The following is a 22,821-nucleotide window of genomic DNA, read 5'->3' as shown; positions in this document are numbered from 1 at the left end:
ATACGTCAATATAGCAAATCATTGGTGCTATGTTTGCACTAAACATTTGCTGCATTTTAATAACAATTATAAAGATTATATAATGAACTTGCTAATACCTGTTACTGCATTGGATAGTCCTTGGCACAAGAAATGACATCAAATTGCATTTGGAGTCTGATTTGGGGGAGAGTTGGAATTGCTAGTAGGCAGAGAGGCCCAACTAGTACGGCAACCCATAACTAAGTTCAAGCCCAACCAAGGTGGGATTAGTTTTAACACTTCCTTGTTGCAGGCCTGACAGACATACAAATCCAACAGAACCAAACACCCTCAACGAACCCAAGACCCCCAAAGATAGAAACATGACTAAACAGACCCAATTAGCCCATGATTTTATGCTCAAGTGTTATAAATTATGAACAAAGAGAATTTCATGGATTATGCCTCAAACAACCTACATATTTGACAAATGTTTCCAAAGTTATAGATTCCGTGTCTGTTTGGGAACAGCTTATTTAGCTGAAACTGGAATTTTTTTGCTGAAAGTACTGTAGATAAAGCTAAAAGGTAGCTGAAATAGTACAGTGGACCCATGAATAATATCAAAAAGTGCAATGAAACTCATGAATAATTGCAAAAATAAGCTGCATAGTAAAAAAAAGCTGGCTTTTTAAGCAATCCCAAACGCACACTCAATCTTCTAAATGTCTATATGTATAAGCTTTTACTTTCTGTAGGGGCAAGGAACAAGGGTAAAAATCGTGGAAGGTTTTCTTTCAAAGACAAGTCAATAATAAGAATTTTCTTTCTCTCCCTCTTGTTTTCTGGAGATCTGTGGTGTCTATCACCTTGTTGAATACATACACAATAACAAAAAGAAAATTGGACAGCTGATTTATCTTATTTGCTAAATAAGCTACCAAAAATGCTTATCCAAATGCACATTGGTATCTTGATTGAGTATTGTTTATTAGATTCTTCTTTTTCCTTTTTTATTTTTTAGTTGTTTGTTAAAACATATCGCGTTTGGCAGAGAACATAATACTAATTGTAGACCGCATTTGTTGATTCATGATTCAAATGCAATTTTTAGGTTTCATAGAGTGTGTTTGGGAACAGCTTTAAGCGTTAGCTTTTAGCTTTTATGGATAGCTTTTTAAAACCTCATTTTTTCCTATCTTTTCTCACTTTTTTCAATTTTTTTCAAGGTACAAGTATACTTTAAACATACTTTCAGCAAAAAGCTAGATAAGTTATTCCCAAACAGACAAATAATGTCATTCAAGTTCTTGAGTAAAATTTCAATAAAGAAATCTGCAGTTTGTGTAAGGCTTAAAGGAGTTTTAATGAGTGAAATTGTGATTTGAATTTTGGAAAGTAAGATTCAAATTATAGGATTTAGTATGGAGCTGAAACCCCCCTCAGGTAATTTAGTATGTAAAGCATCCTATCTTAGTTGATTATTGGTTTATAGTAGTAGCATAGTAGCTGATAGATATTGGTGAAATAATTTAGAGTATAAATTTCAGGTCAACAAGTGGAACAATATGATTTTAAATAGAGGGAAAAAAGGTTGGATTGCATGGGTAAGGTAATTGTTAGAAGTATATGGTTAAATGATTAAATTTATCATATCTCAATAACTTAAACTTTTGGAACAATTGTTAATTTAACATGGTATTAGAGCGGGAGGTCTTGAGTTCGATCCCTGTCTCCTCCACTCTACCTCCCATTTAAATTTCATGTGTTGAGCTTCACCTATTAAAAGGTAGTTTTGGTCTACACATGAGGGGGAGTGTTAGAAGTATGTGGTTAAATGTAAATTTCCCATGTCTCAATAGTTTAAGCTTTTGGGACAATTGATAATTTAACAGTAATGATAGCAGCTTAGCAGCTCAAGGGCTTAGTTTGGATCTGCTAAGGTTTGACTTGAGATGAATAAGACTGGAAGTTTGGGGTGGTCATAACATTTAATATTATTTTATGTTTATTTTGTCCTATAGAGTCTAACTTCCAAATTGTAAGAATTCTTAAGAAGTATGTCATGACTATTAAATTACCTTGGAAAGGCTGTTTTGTCTTTTTACTATATTCTTGATTTGGTTTCGGACCCTCTAAGGCCTTATGAACTCCCAATAAGCAAGATGAATTATACCTAGAGATGTGGATATATTATATATATATATATATATATATATATGGACTCACATTAATTACTTGATTCTTTTTCTAATGCATGCAAATGTTAAGGTATAGTTTGATACATCAATAATATTAATATAAAAAAAGTTTGATTCATTTGCTCCTGGTCATGAGCATAAATTGCTTATTTCGTCAGGGGTGAATGCCCCTGAATTACTCAACAACTGGTTCTGGTGGGTTGGAGCTCGTAGGTTTTACTGGCTAGAGGCGAATCCAAAGGACTCTTCTTTAGAAAGGTTCCCTATGTTCAAAATAAAAAAAAAATGTTTGATTCATCAATAAAAAATTTCACTACATGGTCTGAACTGGTTCATCTGTCTGGATTTTTTAGAAGTTTCTGGTATATTCCTTCCAAATAAGCCTTTTTTATCCTCCCATTTGCACAATTAATAGATTTTCTTTGCAGGTATCTATGAGAAATTTGCAAATGCTTTTTCAAAAGCTGTCCAGAATCTCCAAGTTGGTGATGGCTTCATTGAGGGTGTGGCCCAGGTAGGCATTTGTACATTCCGTGTCACAGTTGTGGTCCCCCCATTTCTGAAGCTACTTTATTCTTCATGCTTTCTTTAGAGTCACAAAATTATAAAAGAGATACCGTCTCATTTGTTTGTAACATTTCACATCGATCTCTTTTATTTTCTATATCATATGACTTGTTTTGAAAATTGGAGATGATGTTCCATTCACCCATACATATAGAAATGAAGGCTTTTAGGGGCTACTCTTAAACTTCTTTTATCTTCCCCTCTATTTCTCCCCAATGAGATGTAATCAGATTTGGAATTAACTATTCATTTCCTCACAGGGTCCTTTAATCAATGAAGCTGCAGTACAGAAGGTATGTTTGCTTTCAATTTTTCCAGTTTATAATGTGCATTATGTTGTGATCTTGCAGTTACTGACATCAACTTCTATCTTGGTGCCTTTTAAATTTTCCTTGCAGGTTGAATCATTTATTAAAGATGCAATCTCAAAGGTTTGTTTACTCAGTTATTCTGTTGAATTAGTAATTGCTGATTTGGAGGTTGTAACTTCTTATCGGCATTATGTTATATGATTATCTTAACATCATTGAGTACCTACTAAAGAAGGATGCTTCCTTGGGTACTATTCTCCATGCATCTTAGACGCTTGACACCATGGCTAGTAAATCTTTAATTGATTTTAGAGCTGCAAATCTCTCCAATATATATTTTCTTTAGTTTTGATGCACTGCTTGTACACTACCTGTGTACTGAGTGCTGTTTCATTTTTTCTTTTTGTTTCATATTAGAGTCGCAAATCTCTCCAATAAGTCTACATGTTGTTATCATGGCCTTGTAGTTTAGTGGTACTTCTCCTTTTAAATGTGGAGATTTGGGGTTCAACCTGACATAAGGATTTATGATGTAGATGGTTATTTATCCTTTGGCTGTAAAATAGGGCTATATGTTAGTGTTTTATCAATTGAATAATCTTCTCAATTATGTGCAGTACATAATGTGCATGGAGTCATTATATTGAGTCAATCATGAAGTCCACTTGTGGACCACCACAAAGTGTAAAAGTGGAAGTCAGTCGTGAGTCACATCTTTGATGTTTGGCACAGGAAGTTGGTTGGTAATTCTCAGGAATATGACATTCACAATGCGGTTATTATTCTGACATTTATCTTATTTCCCTCTTCTCTCTCTCTCTCTCTCTCTCTCTCTCTCTCACACACACACACACACACACACACACACACTTTGCTTTAATACCTGAAGATTAAAAAAAAAAAAAAAAAAATTGTTCCCATATTGAAGGTGGTTGTAATGAATATTGAATGAAATCAAATAATATGTACCTTTCATTTTCCTTTTTGCTTGATATTGCAATTTTAAATGTATTTGGCATAGCTCACAAAATGACAGTCAATAGAACTTTTCTTGTTAAGAAATAATGCTACTCTTATAAATTATGATTTTATTTGAAGGGAGCAAAAGTCCTACTCGGAGGTAAAAGACATAGTCTTGGTATGACTTTTTATGAGCCTACAGTTATTGGTGATGTCAAGAGCGACATGCTCCTATCAAGGTGAATGGTTTTCTTTTAAAATTTTTTACATTTGTTGTTCTACATTTGACTTTTTTTTAGTCACGGATATGATATTGCACTTATTCTTGTGTGCATATTAATGTTTTATACTGTGACCTCAACAGTAGCTGGGCCATTATATTCCACATATGGGTGTCATTCCTTTTAATTGTCATGGACAAGTTTCAAGAGGCAACTTGAACATGTCTCTAAAAAAACAATTCAATTCGAACATGATGTCAGAAGAAAAAGAAAAATGAAAAAATTTGAGAGGCAAGAACACAAATAAGTGTGTGAACTTGAAGTCTTGAACATGATCTGTTTATTTTCTCAGAATGTCAAACCTTTACGGAATTCAAAGGTTGTACAAGTAACATGACATGGCATGGCCGACATGGTTGGTGTGAAATAAGTTTGGTTCACTCGGGTTACCTATTGATCTAACATGAAACTAACAAGTTTAATTTGTTTTGTCAAACGTTTTATTTAGAATATTAGACCACTTACACTCCCTTTTGTTATAATGCAAACTCAACATCTTAAAATATTGCCATGAAAGATGTAGTTGAAAAAGTAGTATTATAACGTTAATCTCGTTGTTTGCCATATTGGGTTGAATCATTATATTGTCAAAGGGGGTAATTATTTGTGTCAAATGCAGGTCAATTATGGGTTTGGAAAGTTATCCCAAATATGAGCTATTCAATATGCATAAGATGGGTGAACCCAATTTACCTAAACATGGCTAGGAATTTAGGTGAAAACCAAACTGCTAACTTTGTTTAGCTTTGAGTTGTTCATGAATTGTGTCAAGACTAATCATTAGAATTTGGAGTCGTTTCGTTGTTGCTAGTAGAACTTCTCTCATTTAGGAGTGTTATCCTTGATTTTGCATAAAGCGATCAAAAAGTGAAATTGAGTGAGCAAGCTGGACTTAATTGTCCATGTTTTACAAAATCCTTGTTTCCCCCTTTTGTTTTGGTGAGAATCAGAGACATGGACATGACATGGAACACGGTGATACGACAATTCTTGAAAAATTAAGACATGACATGGATACTGCAATTTAGTTAATTAATAAATAAATTTTTTTAGATAAATTTTTATTTTATTTTATTTTTGTAGGCATATTTTATGTTTTGTTTGGCAAAGTTTTTTTTTTCCCCACAATACACCTTGGACTTGGAATTTGATGATCAGTAATCTGTTATTTTTTATTTTAAGAAAAATTTAAACAAAGTTTCTTTTTTACTGAAAAAAAAAAATTCTGCTTGCATTTTTTTGGTATCAACTGTGAATAATTGACTGATGTGAGTGGGGCATGTATACTTATGTCTCAGTACACTAATTACTGGGTTCTGAACGAATTGAGCTGGTTGTAGAGTGTAGACTGCTTGCACTGCTATGGTGTCAGCGGTAATGAGTTCAACTCCTAAGTCTAGATTGTTTGTGTGATTGGGGATACTCCTGGGTTTGAAGAAATAAAAGGACAAAATACATTGTCGGTCCCAAATTTTAGCCGATGAGTGATTTTAGTTCCTAAATATTAAAGTGATCAGTTTTAGTCCTTAACAAACTTAAAGTGATCATTTTTAGTCCCTAATATTTAAACTTAAATGACTAAAATTGCTCTGGTAAACTTTAGGACCGAACAGCGTATTTAAGTGAAAAGTATTGGCTTGTTATGTGCTTTAAAATATTTTTCTTAGTTCTTTTAACTGGATGAATTTTTGTATGTTAGTTTTTATGTGCTTAAGCTGTTTGTCATGTGTCAGAGAGGAAGTATTTGGACCTGTGGCACCCTTATTGCTGTTTAAAACAGAGGAAGAAGCTATTCGCCTTGCTAATGACACCAATGCAGGTTCTTTTTCTGGACCTGATTTATATTTTAATGCAAGAAATTCAAAACATACAAAATATCCTGCTCTCTCTCTCTCTTTTCCTTGGTCAATTAAAACTCATTTGCGTTACATTTCTGCTTAAGTTATTCCATATTGATTCAATTTTTTGTTATTTCTTCACTATTCAGTTTCGTGGTTGATTGTTTTCCTCTATACTTTCGTAGGTTTGGCTGCTTACATATTTACAAACAGCATACAACGTTCGTGGCGTGTGTCTGAGGCTCTTGAATATGGACTTGTTGGTATCAATGAAGGCATAATTTCTACAGAGGTTGGTTTCATCCTGCACCCACCAACAGATTAAGAAATTATTGTAGCTAGCTTGTCACAAGTATGTTCAAATGCAGGTTGCTCCATTTGGAGGTGTCAAGCAGTCCGGTCTTGGAAGGGAAGGTTCCAAGTATGGGATGGACGAATACCTGGAAGTAAGCTTACTGACAATGTCCTAATGCAACTCTTTTTGTTTTTTTGTTTTTATTTTTGTCGTCAGAATAGAAAAAAAGAGGGGGGGGGGGGGGGGGGAAGGGGAGAGGGAATCTTCTCTTCATGTTGTGTGTGTCCACCATTTACTACTATTCAATTAGGTTCTCAATAATTTGCTACTTATCAAATAATTTTTTGATCGACAATCTGATTTATGGGAATAATTTTCTATTTAACAGTAACAAATATTGAAATAAATATGCATCTTTATGTATGTTGCTTCTGTTTACTAATTTTCATGCTGTCTGTCAAGTAAGGAATTTCTTCAAAATCAGAAGTTGGAATTCAAGACTTCAAACAATAATCTAAAACTGCCAACAACACTTCAATCTTTCCTTTGATGGGTTGCTAGATATACTTAATTTATTTGAGGGCAGTATTGACTTTTTAAATTATATAATTTAGGATAGCTGTTGTCAGTAAGGCATCTCTTTGTAATTACCTAATCCGGGAACAGCCCTTTGAAAACAACACTACAATGGGGCAATTGCATGTAATTTTCCCTTGCTTTTCAATCTGCTGAAGTTCTTGAATTATCTACTTATTAAATACATTTTCCATATTGGCTCAAAAGTTTTGTTCCTTTATGGAAGTCACTAATGACCATATATCAATCTGCTTATATCTGTGCTGTCATTTTGATACATCTTTCCATACAATGGTTTCAGATGAAATATGTGTGCTTGGGGAATATGAACAGCAATTAATATGAAAGGGCTCTGCTTGGACTGTTGTCAATGTAGCACATGTTGGAGCCTTGACAGTGACACTGCTGCTGTTAAGCTTAAGTTGCAGACAGCCTGCAGGAACAGTGCAATATCAACAGTAAAAGATGAGCAAGATTTAAATACTATGCATGTATCTAAAATAAGCGTAGGCTTGTCAAGGATTAAGTTGAGTTAAATTATACATTGGTGGTCAATATTGTTAACCCCACTCTTTTCTTGAAGGTTGGTTGACAATATTACCTTCCCGCAAATACCGGTGCATTTTTATATCTTGTCAATAAAACAGTTTTGGCTGCACAATTGAGTTTTGGCAAAATAAACATGTGAATCTTGTGTGTTAACCCGTTTAAGTAAATTACAAGTGAATGTTATCTACTTTTAAAGGGGAGTTAGACTCTGTAGTTCATGCTTTAGCTAAGTTTGCGGCCCATTGTAAGTTGTCTGTGTTGTATTAATTCCTCTCTTCCTCCTGTTAGGGAGGTTTGGAGGAGAAATGCTCCTCGTTTTCTTATGAAATTTGAATTTGGTAACCAACAACACCCCCCCCCCCCCCCCCCCCCCCCCCCCCAAAAAAAAAGAAGAAGAATAAATGTAGCTTTTGTACTTGCTACATCCTCGCATTGCACCATTTGCCACTTTGTCTTTGCGATTACAGGCACACAGATCCAGCAGGGAATATTTTAGAAACATAAAGCAGGCTCTTGTAAATGAATTTGTAATCATTACTTTTGTAATGTACTAACCGAATCCCACCAACAAAACATGGGTGGAAAAAGGTTGTGTAGGGGCAATGGTCTTGTAGCTTGGTTGAGGTTAGTTCAAGCATTGAAATTACTGGTCCAAGTGTTGGCAGCTGGTTTTGATTCACTTCCCAGGACTTTTACAAAGGTGGGACTCAAATGTAAGTTGAGTAGCACTAATACACTCAATGTTGTTCCAACCTTGATACACAATATAGGTATCAATCTTATTATCACTAAGGGCTGATACTTTCCCAGCCTCTTGGCGAAAATGAAGATGAAGTGATGCTACATGCTTTTCTTCAATGTCCAATCCAATTGCCATTTGCAGTTGAGTAGGAATGCATTAACCAGTAACCATGGTGTGAAATGTAAGAGCAGTGTGAGTACAAATTTCAAATTATGTATCAAACGCCACTGTTTTTCCATATTGCATATTGTGACTATTGTCTAAATAATGAAAGATCTCAAATGCCACGAGTTATATTAGTCTATAACCCATCAAAAAGTCAAAGCTCCACCTTTAGCCTCATAAGATTGATATTCTACCATCGAATTGAATAATTTATATAAATATAAAATGGGCAAATGATACTCTTAAGATATAGTTACCATGTATTTTATTTTATGAAACTTTCCTCCCCTGCCAAAAAAAAAAAAAAAAAACCATTCTACATTAAAGCTTACAAGTGCACAAACAATCAGAAACCTAAATTAGGATTAATTGAGAAAATTAAAAATATAACAAAAAAATGTCAAGACTCGAGTAAAACTCTTTTGTTTGTTTGTTTTTTTTTCAATCCTTTATCATCAGCAGTTGGTGGCGGTAACATAGGGGAGGTGTAAGTCTAGCAAAACAAAGAAAGTGAGAGCTCTATGTTGTAAAGGTATATCATAGAGATAGTATATGCAATTTATCCATATATTTAAAGCATAAGTTTAGGGAAAGACCAACCCTAGAAGAATTGAAATGGCTCAAATGCAGCCTTTGTAAGATGAGTAATGTTATCAACAATATTTTTTCAAAACAGTTGAGTTGATAAGTTTTTATTGGTTCCTATCTAGACCCATAATTTATATAATTTGTTCACTTACTAATAACAATTTGCTCATCTTGATAGTTGTGATTTTTTATTTTTTATTTTTTGTCTCTAAACTTTGTGTTACAAGATTGATAGCTTTGGAATGACTCGGCTTATGACATATGGCTATCTTTTGGTTAACCATGAATATTGCAATCTTTGCAGAACTGTGAGGCTCTAGAATGACTCATCTTATGCCTTATGGCTATGTTTTGTTTATCCATGATGAATATTATAGTTTCTTGCTTCCATGATTGCATCTTGTTCACATTAAAATGACAAAAGTAGAATTTCAACTTGATTAAATTTCACAAGGGTGTTTTAGTTTTTAAAGAGCAGAAGTTGCACTGTTGCCCGTTTCAAAATGCTCTTTTCCATTGCTTTTTGTGAAGTGGGTTTTCTCACAATTGTCGCAGTTTTTTATGTTTTGAAAATCTGAAGCCCTACCAAACTCATCCTAGGCCTTTGATTAGACTAAATAAAATTTTTATTTTTGCTAAATGATTAGGCTAAATAAATTGCTCTTTTGGGCTCTCAGACTTGACAGCACAGTCAAATCTTGGAACTTTAGGAGCTATTTGGATTGGCAATTCTCATCACTCAATTCTCAGTTTTCATAACTCAATTCTAAAAAATGGTGGGACCCATCTTAATTCTAAAAAAAAAAAGTTTGTTTGGCAAGTCATAACTCAGTTTTCAATTTTTTGTTTCTATCACTTAATTATTTGATTTTTGAGTTATGAGTTATGGAAACTGAAAACACCTTTTGGCTGTTTTCAGTTTCCATAACTCATAACTCAATAGTATTTTTGTAATTAAACACACATGAGGGACCCACTCAGCAGCAACTTTTGACCAACTGACTTTTTTTTTTCCCTTTCTTCTTCACTGGGTTCGGTCTTCACTGGTTTTTTTTTTTTTTTTCATTGGGTTCGGTCTTCTTCACTGGTTTTTTTTTTTTTTTTTTTCACTGGGTTTTGGTTTCTGGGTATTGAAAAAAAAAAAAAAAAGCTGCACCGTGACAGGCGTGGGCCCCCCAAATAGTGTGAAAAATAGTGAGTGATGGAAACTGAGTGATGAAGGCAAACGGATGTGAAAAATTGAGTGATAAGTGATGAGTGATGAGTGATGAGTGATAAGTGATGAGTGATGGAAATTGAGTGATCAAATTTTGTTGACCAAACAGGCTCTTATTATCTGATTTGAAGTTGGGCCGGGACTCAATTGCAAAGTAACATTCGGCTATGAGCAATGTTTTTTTTTTTTTTTTTTTTTTTTTTTTTTTTTTTTTTTTTTTTAAAAAACAAATTTATTAATTATGTACACCACCTCTCTCTCTCTCTCTCTCTCTCTCTCTCTCTCTCTCTCTCTCTCTCTCTCTCTCTCTCTCCATTACAACTTGTTAAAATAGAAAGTTATGATTGAAGCAAATAGACCTATCACACCGACATTCCTTTATCATATACCAATTACAATATGCCACTCTAATAAACTTTGATATTTCTAAATATGTTAGGTTTTTATGGTTAAAAATTCTAAGTAACTAGATTATGTCCAAAAAGTACTCAGCTTTATAAAGAATAAATATTTAATCTAAAAAAATATAGACTTCAATAATATAATTAAAATTGAAGGATAAAGGAAATAGTAAAAAAATAAAAAATTATTTTAAACTTTTGTGGTGAGAGCATTTCGTATAAGAAATCAATTTTTTTTTTTTTTACCAAAACAAAAGGTTAAAAATAGATATTAAAATATTTTAAAATCAAATAATAAAACTTCTTTTAAATTTCTCAAAATATTAAAAATCAAGAAACTTTTGATTGTTGAGTCTTAATCGGAGTAATATTTTAAATATTTTATAGCTTTGATTATAGGGTTTTACCTAAAACAAATTATGTAATATTTTCTTGAACCACGTAGTGAAAACATAACATGTAAGGTCCACTTTTAGTAATACAAAATATGGTAGATGATCAAATAGTTTAAACTAAATAATGAAAATCCTTTTAAATTTTTAGAAACTTTTAGTAATAGATTTTTAATTGGATTTCTTGAAAAATTGGCAATAGAATTACACTTACCCTTGAGGTTTGAAAAAATGTTGGAAACTCCATCATATTTTTAAAAATAACACTTAGTTCCTGGAGGTTTTTATTTATTTTTAGTTATAATAGCCACTATGGTTAGTAGGCTTTATTTTGAAGTTATTATTTTTTTTTTTTTATGAGAATATAGTTTGAAAATATGTATTTTGATTCAATTTGTAATAGGCATAAATGATCGGAGTTATTTATTATTTAAATCAAAACCTCAAGGAATATAGTGTCTTTTTATAAAATAAGTGGCCTTTTTTTTTTTAAAGTATATTTTTATGGATTTAGTTTACCTCTAATATTTTTTTTAACTGAAATTTTATTTTATTTTAATGAGAAATTGTCACATCACCAACTAACTAAATAAAAGGTGGAGATTAATACCCATTACTGCTTGCTATTGTGTATTTAAAATAAAATGAGATCTTTAGTTAAAAAAGTATTGGAAGTAAGCTAAATTCTATTTTCATAAACTTTATTTAAACTTCAAGAAAGGATATTTTAATTTACCATAATTTTATTGCAACACATTTTTGTGGGAGAAATATATATTTTCTTAGTCAGGATAAAATAAAAGTCTTAAGGGTGTAAAATAAATAGACAGAATGACTTGATCACATGGTAAAAATACAATATATATATATATATATATATACAAAGGAAAAAAAAGGAGATGACATTTGCTTGATACAATCATAACATGTACGACACAATTTTTATATGATATTATTGTGCAAAAATTAAAAAAAAAAAAATGAAAAGAAAAACAAGTTTAAAGGTGTATATAGGTCTTGTAGCTATAGTCCGAGTTCTGAGCTGCCTCAGTATGTGCATTTCAATCTAACATCCCATCTGAAAAAGATCTGAATATGACAAAGGAATGTCATATATTCCCCACTACAATGTGACTTTGAGGATCCTCAGCCATCACCATCGTTATCACCATGCTCTCTCATCAATCTCTTTAATTGCTTAATAATCATCCAATCACACAAATTCAATCTTAATATATAGTAATCACAGTTTCTTCAACAAAGAAATGGACGGTGCACCACCCTATCAAATCTTTGGGGGAAGAACTAGATAGAAAAAGAGAGAAGCTTCGCAAAGTATTCAAATTGGACATAAAACATGGGGTCCCACTAATTCACCCTAAAGGAATATATTCATTTTGGAGAATAATTCTAGAGAACATAAAGATGCTTAAATTTCAAGCAAACATGCCCTTAATACTAAGCTAACTCACTTTTCCACCTGGGTTTTAGCTTTGACACTTATTGAACTAAAAGTTAAACCCTAACTTTGCTTCAATATATTATAAAGGGAGCCATTGTGGCGCAAGTAGTCGAAAAAGGAATCTCACAAATTAGTCTAAATATATAGTATATATTTTTTTTCCCTTTTTTTTTTCTTCTTTTTCTCTTCTTATTTTTAGAATAGAGTGGTGCAGAAATAAACAAACAAAAGCATTTCATATTGTAAGCTAAGGGTCGGTGAGAGCGAAGGCATTCTAGAGCTCAAATCAGCTAATAAATTGGATATTGTCTCAAACTAGATAGCTTGATTTTTGACCTGTCAAGCAAGCATTGGCTTGATTTGTGGACTGTTAAGTGGGACCTAGTTAAAATTTTCTATGCTATAGGTGGGTCAAACTTTTTCACGTAATTTGATTGAAGGTATAATAGGAGTATAGTGTTGAGCAAAATTGAGGGTTTTTTAGAGTTTTGGGAGAAGAATCTTCCTTTAATTGTCAAAGAAGAAAGCATCTATTCCATTTTGGATTTGGATGAATAGCATGCATTATATGATATCTCTAGCTTTGACATGCTTCATCTTTGCATGGGCTTTACATAAGAGAGAGAAAGAGAGAGCTTTGTATGTATAATATATTTGGTATAACAATTTTTTTAGCTATTGTATTATAAAATGAGAAATGTTACCAATCCAAACTATTTTATAATATTTTTACAAATTGTTGATGTGGTCAATTTTTACTAGTTATTAATTTGGGTTCATCACTAACATTATTTTTTTATTTATCAATAATCACTCACCACATCAGTAATTTGTAAAAAATGATGTAAAATAATTTATAAGTCTGATATTTTCTTTATAAAAATGATAACCGTGATGGATTCTTATAAAAATTATACCATTACATAATAACTTAACATGACATTGTTAAGTTGTGAAAAAATTGGTGATTTTTATTTTCTCTAACATTGTTCTTGCATATATTGTTCTTAAATATCCTGATTTACTTTTTAAACTATTAGTGTGGGACCCTGTATCTATTTATGGGTTTGACTCTATTTTAGCTTTTTTGTTTGTTACGGTTTGGAAGGAAGTAGGAATGCCAGGGAGGACAATCTTCAATTCCACAAAAGTGATAAGGGAATGAGCCCCAACAAGCTTTAGAAGTAGAAGGTCCCCCTCCTGTCATCAAAAGCTCCACATCCGAAAATCCTTTATGCATTGATGTTCAATTTCCAAAATGTTACGAACCACAAACCCTAAAGTTGGAGTTCCATATCATGTTGTTTTTTAGTGCTTTTCTTATCCATCGAAGGAAATTTACATTTTGATCATTAATCTTCTAACTCAATGCTTTATTATGTATAATTTCTCTTAGCTTTAATACATTTGGCACAAGAGAAGATCATGGAAAATGACAATGTCAATTCGTTAACTAAAAAGGTACTAAAATCATTGAGAAATAATATAATTCAGATAATGAAAATCAAAATTTTTTCGTGGTTATACCTTAGAGAGGGACAGGAAATTATGTCTTATATATGATTATCTAGTTAGGTCACGTACAGTAATTTCAACTTTTGACATAAGTTGAAATTAGATCTCAAATGCGCATGAAAGGGTGAACAATATAGCATCACTGTGACCTAACTAGATGGTCATGAATAAGGTGGTACTATATATATGCTTTAAATCTCATTTGGGAAGGATCAGGATTCCCTCCATTTGATCTGAATCTATTTCACTTAAAATAAAGAGAATCTAATTCATAATTATCACACTACACATTAATTAAGTCAAGAAATGGATTTTACTTGAAAAAATTAAGTGTATCAACCTAAAAAAAGATTATACAACTAGTGTAGCTAGATGCGGAAACTATGGACCCTTAGAGATTTTCTTATAATGTGTGTTAATTTGAATCTTTTAGTTGTGAAAATTGATATTGATTCAAAAGTGGCAGCTAGTAGATTGGATTGATGGCCCTCCATGTAGTAGTATTTTTCATGCACCTCTTATTATGGATTGTAGGAACCTTCTGATAGTAATTCCGTCTGTGAAGATTAAGCATCGTTATCATGAAGCCAACTACAACATTGCCGTGCGAATGCTCTACAACAGAAATTTGTGACTTTTGTTTCTCCTTCCGATTATATTTATATTTTTCTTTTCTATGATAACTTGGGTTTGTATTACGAGAAGCTTTGCCCTAAGTTTGTATTTATATCAGTTACTTAGTATATCTAATTAAAGTGTCACAAATACAATGGCATTTAAATTATATGTTACGAAGGACTTAATAATTTTTTCCCTTTATTTTTTTGGACAGTAGCTTGGGAGGCTGGAGCACAAGATAAAAAAAGTATTAAATAAATACTTTTTAATGATATATAAGACAACTATAAAAGGCCTAGTTGGGAGCACAATATTGCAGCTTCTCATCAAAATAAGAGAAGCTGGCTTCACAAAATTTTTTAAGAACTTAAATAGTTTTGGTTTGCAAATCAAGAATAATTATATAAACTTCTTGATTTTAAAAGTTAAAAGGCCCTAAAAAAAACCCCACCAAACAAAGAGTAATTATATACTAATGAGAGCTATAACATGAGATTAAAAAAATAAAAAATAAAAGACAAAAAGAAGAAAAGAAAACTAAGTACTCTTACAGATCAAATCCACATGAGAAACATGACAATGCCATTGAATCCAATATATAGTTAGCGAATCTGTTAAACATGAAATTTTTATGTCAAGCATCATGAAAACCTTTTTATTGGTAATGACATAAAGCATGTCTTTGCGTTCTAGCCATGATAGCCGATAGGTTAATGGGGTTCACAATAATTAAACTAAAAAGGGGTCGTACTACGAAAACACAGAAGGATATGTCGAAATAAGTGATGGCCTAGCTTATAGCTATAGCGAGAGATTTATTATGTTTTAATGCGTGAAAGAGCATATGGTTCCACAAAAAAAAGAAGGGTAAAGTGCTACATATATATTGCCCATCATCATGATTGCATGAGGCTCTCTCTCACTCATAGCTTCATGCGAAAAAAGTGTCACATGGTGTAGAAGAATACACTACTAAAGATATAGTCCTCTTTTGGTGATAACAAAAGATATACTACTCTCACATTACATAAATACTGACACACGACAATATAAAGATTCTCTATTTCATCCCAAAATATAAATAAATAAATAAAGATTCTCTCTCTCATATAATTAGAAATATTTTCTGAAAATATTAAAATTATTACTAATTTTAATACAAAGGTCTTCCAAATTGATGTAACATTGATAATAAATGTGATTGATTTTACTTCAGTAATACAAAAAATAAATATTAGAATCACTTTTTTGTTATTAAAAAAATGCTATAACACCTATTAATTTTACCATAAAAAATTTACGAGATGGTATAACAATGAATGCTATTGATGTTATCTTAACAATATAATAAATAAATGCTTAAATAACTTCTTTGTAAGGTTTATATATTGTAAAGTTTATAATATCTCTAACACTAATTTTTTGTGATTATTGACACATCAATTTGCAAAAGTAATATGGTAAAATTTATAGTATATATTTATAGTATCACTTGTATATTTAAGTCTTTGAAAGAGTATATCGAGATATATTTATAGTATCACTCGTATATCTGAGTCTTTGATGGTAAAATTTATAGTATATATTTATAGTATCACTTGTATATCTGAGTCTTTGAAAGAGTATATCGAGATATATTTATAATATCACTCGTATATCTGAGTCTTTGAGAGAGAGAGAGAGAGAGAGAGAGAGAGAGAGAGAGAGAGAGAGAGAGAGAGAGAGAGAGAGAGAGAGAGAGAGAGAGAGAGAGAGAGAGAGAGAGAGAGAGAGAGAGAGAGAGAGAGAGAGAGAGAGAGAGAGAGAGAGAGAGAATCTGGCAAAGGAAGGCCTGCATTTTAGAATAGTTACACTTTAGTTTCAATTTTTAAAACATAGTTTGTATTTTTTTATTTTTCTTTTTCTTTTTATGCAAGATAAGCTAGCTTTGTCTGTCCCCCTTGTGCTTTCTAGTTGAGAGAAGCCAAAGCCACCCGCCATCTTCTTCAAAAGCGCACCCTATTCTTCCCTATTTGCATCGCATTTGTTCTTGAATCTCTTGGTATTCTCAGAGCCCCTCAGAGAGAGAGAATGTTCCAACACAAGAAGCCCTCAACTATGAATTCCCATGACAGACCCATGTGTGTTCAGGGTGACTCTGGTCTTGTCCTCACTACAGATCCTAAGCCTCGACTCAGGTGGACTGTGGAACTCCATGAACGATTTGTTGATGCTGTTACTCAGCTTGGAGGGCCAGATAGTACTTATTCTTTCCCATGCTTTCTTTCCAATTTTGTTTTCATTCTATATTATTGTATTTAATAACTTTTCCTTGTATTAATTAATTCTATTGCTTTGTTTTGCCTCTTTTCTTTGTCTGAATCTGTAGAGGCCACTCCAAAAACCATCATGAGAGTTATGGGTGTGAAGGGTCTCACCCTTTACCACCTCAAGAGCCACCTCCAGGTTTGAATACAACAATATTTCAAGCTTCTTTTGCTTTTTCTAACTGCACACCTTTTTGTTGTTCCTGATTTTTAGATAGCTTGACACTTCTCTATCTATTTTTCTTTTCCCTTTTATGTTCTTTTTATTCTTTTTCTTCTACTTGATTAGAAATTCAGGCTTGGGAAGCAACCCCACAAGGAATTCAATGATCACACAATTAAGGATGGTATGAGAGGTGACTCTTCTTTCTAGGGTTTCTTTATTATTATTTTTGGGAGCATGACATGTTTCTTTATATACTAATTATAACCTACATGACATGGCTAAATTTTGTTTGTTTTCCATGGCAGCTTCAGCTCTTGAACTTCAAAGAAATACTGCGTCTTCATCCAGCATCATGGCCCGTAGTATGAACGAGTATGTATTATATTTTTCTATTTTTGGTAACATAATAAAAGATTAAATTAAACCAATAGCTAGAGAAGTATTTTTGTTTTTTTTGTTATTTTGATTTTTAAAAATTTTAATTTAATCATAAAATGAATCACCGAAATTTGTATTTTGATTTGGGGTATGGGGTTTGGGTTTTCTTGTGGATTGTATGTGTGAAACTGTATATAACAGTAACTCACACATGGTTGATGCAATTAGGATGCAAATGGAGGTGCAAAGAAGACTTCATGAGCAATTAGAGGTAACAGAACAGCTTAATTAATTATCTCATCTACTTTTCATTTCTTCATAAAATTTGTACAAGTATCCTATATGGATTTGGGTACATATGGCAGGTGCAAAGACACCTTCAGCTGAGGATTGAAGCTCAAGGAAAATATATGCAAAGTATATTGGAGAAAGCTTGTCAAACCCTTGCTGGAGAAAATAGCATGCCATCTGCAAGCTATAAGAGTATTGGAACTCAAGGCCTTGGTGACATGGGATCATCAGCAATGAAGGATTTTGGTTCACCTCTTAACTTTCCATCTTTTCAAGACCTTAACATATATGGAGGTGACCAACTTGATCTTCAACACATGGATAGGCCACCGCTTGATGGATTAATGATGGGAAATAATGATAGTATTTGTCTTGGCAAGAAGAGGGCTAGCCCTTATGGTGGTAGTGGCAAGAGTCCCTTAATTTGGTCTGATGATCTTAGGCTACAAGATTTGGGATCAGCCCCATCTTGCCTTGGGCCACAAGATGATCCTTTCAAAGGTGATCAAATTCAGATTTCACCACCATCAATGGATAGAAGCTCAGACATGGATAACATTTCAGACATTTATGAAACAAAGCCAGTACTCCAGAGTGATGAAAAGAAATTTGAATCTGTAAAGCTTGAAAGGCCATCACCGCGAAGAGGGCCACTTCCAACAGACAGGATGAACCCTATGATCAACACTGGCTCCATGACACAAGGAAGAAATTCACCATTTGGGTAAAATGTAAATCATTTCTTATTAGATGTAAGTGACTTAATATTAAGGGTTTGAGATCTAGGGTTTTGGGTCTTTAAAATTTAGCAGTTGAGTTAGGGTTTCCACTTAAAGACTATGGTATAATGCCTTGCATGGCAAATGATCTTATAAGTTGTTATTGTTCTAAATTCTAACTAGTACATTGGTACTTTATTGTGAACAAGGTGAGTAAGTTCTTGATGCTTCTTACTCCAATATACCTCATAGCTTATTGATTTAGGGAGGTACCATTTTATTATGGCCTATTGACAATTATTTGACATTCCATTAATTGATGCTACAGACACTAGCATGCATCTGTGTGTGAGTAACAAATGGGAGTAATAAAGTTTATTCTTTTCTTATAATCACATTGGTTATTTTCTCCTACTTTTATCAGGCCAATTAGCATGGAACATCCCGTGTCTCCATTAAGCACTTAAGAACTTTTCTTCAGAAATTCCTGTGGAAAAAACTCACCATGCATTAAAATGCCATCAGTTTTGGTGGTAAAGTTTTGTAGAGGTCATGATGATACAAGAATATTGGGGTTTCAACTTTTCCTTTGTATTTTTCTTGAAGAAAGAAAAAAAGAAAAAATAAAAAGAAGACATAAATACATTAAGTGTATGAAATCTCATTTCCTTAATCTTGTGTTTCTTTTTACCTTTTCAATTACCATAGATTGTGCCATATATGTTTGTCAAGTGGGTCATCTTGTTTTTATGGTTAATACTCTTGCTAATTTAGTAACCTTTTTCTAACTGTTTACTTTTAAGGTAGTTGCTCCAAGTTAGTTACTCCTATGATTGCAGACAAAACCATTGGGAAATTAAAAAAAAAAAAAAAAATTATATGATTGATCCCATCAAGGACAAAGATAGGGTTTTGGGGAACTCATACATACAATAGCAAAAAATAAAAATAAAAATAAAAATATTATCACAATTATCTGGTATGCTAGTGTGCATGTGAAGAAAGATTGAAAGAAGCTTTCTTTTCCTTTGAATGCAAAAACAATTTCCTACAACTGAAGCCGACAAAGAGTATCCATCTTTCATCCTCTTTTATCTTCTTTACTAGTACTCCATATTCCTAAGGTATCAAAACAATTAAAGATGACAACTAGGGTAGCTGCCATCATGACACGTGTACTCAGGAAGTCACTATATGTTGCAGTAATATTTTTAAACACTACATATAGTATTGTGTAAAAGTGCTTGATAGTACAACTTTATGATAAATTTGAAAATCTAGCATAGAGTAGTTTCCAACACAATCTTTTCACTAGTTTTGCAATATATATATATATATATATATATTTAGTTACAATTATTGGTTTTTAATTAAGTTAATTTAGGCTTCTTTGATCTTCAAGGTGTTGAGTGTGACCCTCTTTCCTTTTATTATGTTAAAAGAATGTCTCTCTCTCTCTCTAAATTTCTGATCTAAAATTAGATCCATGCAGAGGTTTTTCTTTGTTGATTGAAAAAGATGGTGGTGCCACTAGCTTTATTGGTTGCAGAGAAAATGTAGCCACTGCAAGTTGGCAAGAAAGCTCCTTCCAAAAACACTCAGAGAGAGAGAGAGAAAGAGAGAGAGTGTGAGTGAGAGAGTGAGGAAAAGCTAATAAAGCCTAAAGGGAAGGAAGAATACAACGCACTTCCAAGCGTGCACATATCGAGGAAGCTTCTACCTTTATGTCCCTAAAGCTAAAGAGTCTCACTTACAATAAAAGCTGATGATGCATGGATTTGGTTTCCTTATATTACGATTTTCATGCATTTGGGTTCTTGTTTATTCACACTCACACACATCATCATGTATAAATGATAAGGAATACTTATATATTTATATATATTTATGTGTGTATGCCAAAATGAGGCAAGTGTGTTTCAAGGCACATTCTTCCATGCAAATGTAAATCATTTGCATCTCATTTCATGCACTTTGGATTCTTTTTGCTCACTCATTACACAACTTTAGGTCTAGTAAACAATTTTCCTATATAGCTCTAACAAAGTACGGTTCAGAAGCTTCTTTTGTCTCCTCCTTAGCCCACCTCACTATCATAGTTGGAGCCTCCTACTAAAAGATTAGTCAAATTATTACAACAAACATCTGGGAAATTAATATTTTCTTTCTTCCTTTTGGGAATAAAAAAAGAAAAAGAAACAGTCAACAAACCTCTACGATTTCAATCTTTGATGTCTTTTGTGACCACAAATTCTGCCATATAGGCTGTTAGCTAGAGACTTTGCAGTTATTTTAAATAAAAAAGGCAATTATGGGATTAAACATATAGTTTGATGTTAACAAAAGCGAAAAAGGAAAAAAAGACAAAGAGACACCTTTAGGTTTTGAACTATATATATATTTAGCAATTAACCTATGATTAATCTAGTTATTGCTCTTCATGTTGTGTACTTTCTTTCTTTAAAATAAAAAATAAAAAATGAATTTAAGATTATATATCCTTAAAAGAATATATCTTTCTACTTGTTAGAACCAATCAATTTTGTTGGTAGCAAGGCTACACGTAGCCGCGCATATTGTGCCATATATGGAGCCAATCACAAAGTAACTAAACGTCGGTAGAAATTGAGTAACTATTTTACTACTGTGGGAATGTGCAGCAAGGTCATACTTTTTTTTTTTTTTCATTTTCTTTTTCACATAATAATTAATAGTGCTAATTAAATTTAGAGGGAGTAACATGTCACTATACTTTGCTTATCAGTTTTTTGTAATTTTTTTTTTTTATCATTAGTCCATAATGTAAGCAATGTGTGGATACATTTCTTTGTTATTCATCTTTAAATATGAACATGATTTTAATAACATAAAATGATTTCATACACATAATTAATTCAGGTACACTCTAGTTTATGGGAAGAAAAATTTAATTTCCTTACATAAGAGTTATAGTAGCACCCTCAATTTCTACAATTTTATCTCAACTAATGATGTGCATAACAAACAAGAGAAAATAAAAAGTTCTATTTGTTTCCAAAAAAAAAAAGGGTTCTATTTGCAATACAAATAATAGAATCCAAATAGATCATTGTCAGAATTGAGGAATAATAGCATAGATCTTGGCCTGCAATATCAGGAACACCCAATTAGAAACACATTATGAATTGCATTCTCTAACATAACAAAAAACCATAGAATTTAAGAAAATAATAGAATTTCAATAATAGAACCTTTCACCTAAGCCTTTTAATACAAATAATTTTCTGTGCTTTGCTCAATGATATTGTTAGAGTTGGCTCCTATTTGATCTGGGCCACTGATCAAAAAATTATATGGGCATAGCAAAGTAGAGTACATAGAGTGTAACAAGCCGAATGTACGGTTCAGAGGTATTTCAGGGATTTTTACTGGTAGGGTTATGCTATATAAGCTTGTTCTAATCTTAATTTCTCATATAAATGATTTATAGCCGCTCACTCCATGTGGACATAAGCCTGTTATTGAACCAAGTAAAATTTCTGTGTTGATTTCTTTCTCCTCTCTATTTTTATATTGTTTAGATTGATTTTTTACCCTATAGTCTCTTTAAATAACTATTACTGAATGTATTATAAAAATAAGTCTCATAGAAACCCCTATATATCAAGCACCAAAAACCAAATTATCAATAATCAATATAATTTCATAGAACTTAAACAATATACTAGAACCAGAGTTACAATAAATTGAAGAAGAATAAACTTAGTAGAGCATCAAACTCCAAATTTTTTATTTATTTATAACATGTATTAACTACAATGCTGATTTAGAAAAATGAATTAGTACTAGTGTCACGTAGGTTACAGAATAGAAGTCTATTAGTTATAGAAATATAGATTTTTTTTTCTTTCCAGAATAGCAATATTTTAGCTGTAGAACTATAAATTTGTCTTTTTTTTTTTTTTTTTTTTTTTTTTTTAGGTTTGACAAATTGCTTTTGAACATGCGGTAATGAGTACCAATTAGTTATGGATACTTTAAAGTACCGTCCCTAGCTAGCTTGGTCTTTTCCTCGGAAAACCCAGTCTATATCTTGCAAAAGTTGATTGAATTACACAGAATTGTAGAATTTTTTTTTTATCATAATGGGCATCCTAAAAAAGTTCTTGAGAGAGAGAAGAGGAAGAAAGTAACCTAATCTTTTTTCCCCCTTCTTTTGAGATAAAAATTCTACATGAACCTAATTTAAGTATAGTAAATTTGTGGAGTGACCATCACACCAAGAGTGTGTAGTGGTAAGTTACTTAGTCATGTTAATTTACTTAAATTTTGTCAAATAACAGT

General features: G+C 32.3%; 2 protein-coding genes across 5 annotated transcripts in view; both read left to right on the top strand.

The window, feature by feature from the left end:
- Positions 1-7,726, top strand: part of LOC126720341 (succinate-semialdehyde dehydrogenase, mitochondrial) — a 40,949-nt gene extending 33,223 nt beyond the window's left edge. For all 3 annotated transcript variants that reach the window (XM_050422680.1, XM_050422678.1, XM_050422679.1), the window contains 8 exons: positions 2,591-2,676; positions 2,990-3,022; positions 3,128-3,160; positions 4,139-4,239; positions 6,015-6,100; positions 6,305-6,411; positions 6,488-6,565; positions 7,292-7,726. In XM_050422680.1, coding sequence (XP_050278637.1) covers positions 2,591-2,676; positions 2,990-3,022; positions 3,128-3,160; positions 4,139-4,239; positions 6,015-6,100; positions 6,305-6,411; positions 6,488-6,565; positions 7,292-7,330 — 563 coding nt within the window. In that variant the 3' untranslated portion in view covers positions 7,331-7,726. The remainder of the gene's footprint in view (positions 1-2,590; positions 2,677-2,989; positions 3,023-3,127; positions 3,161-4,138; positions 4,240-6,014; positions 6,101-6,304; positions 6,412-6,487; positions 6,566-7,291) is intronic.
- Positions 7,727-16,553: 8,827 nt separating this feature from the next.
- LOC126720340 (myb family transcription factor IPN2) lies at positions 16,554-18,781 on the top strand. 2 transcript variants are annotated; one of them, XM_050422675.1, is made up of 6 exons: positions 16,554-16,877; positions 17,007-17,083; positions 17,234-17,300; positions 17,416-17,482; positions 17,717-17,759; positions 17,854-18,781. In XM_050422675.1, the coding sequence occupies exons 1-6, from the start codon at positions 16,709-16,711 to the stop codon at positions 18,505-18,507; spliced, it is 1,077 nt and encodes a 358-aa protein (XP_050278632.1). In that variant the 5' UTR covers positions 16,554-16,708; the 3' UTR covers positions 18,508-18,781. The 2 variants fall into 2 exon arrangements, with proteins under 2 accessions (XP_050278632.1, XP_050278633.1); XM_050422676.1 differs by having other exon boundaries at positions 16,555-16,877; positions 17,234-17,291.
- The last annotated feature ends 4,040 nt before the right edge of the window (positions 18,782-22,821 follow it).

The sequence above is a fragment of the Quercus robur genome, chromosome 4, assembly GCF_932294415.1.
Source record: "Quercus robur chromosome 4, dhQueRobu3.1, whole genome shotgun sequence".
Taxonomy (NCBI): Eukaryota; Viridiplantae; Streptophyta; class Magnoliopsida; order Fagales; family Fagaceae; genus Quercus; species Quercus robur.
Note: the sequence above shows the minus strand (reverse complement) of the source record. Positions and strands in the feature narration are given on the sequence as shown.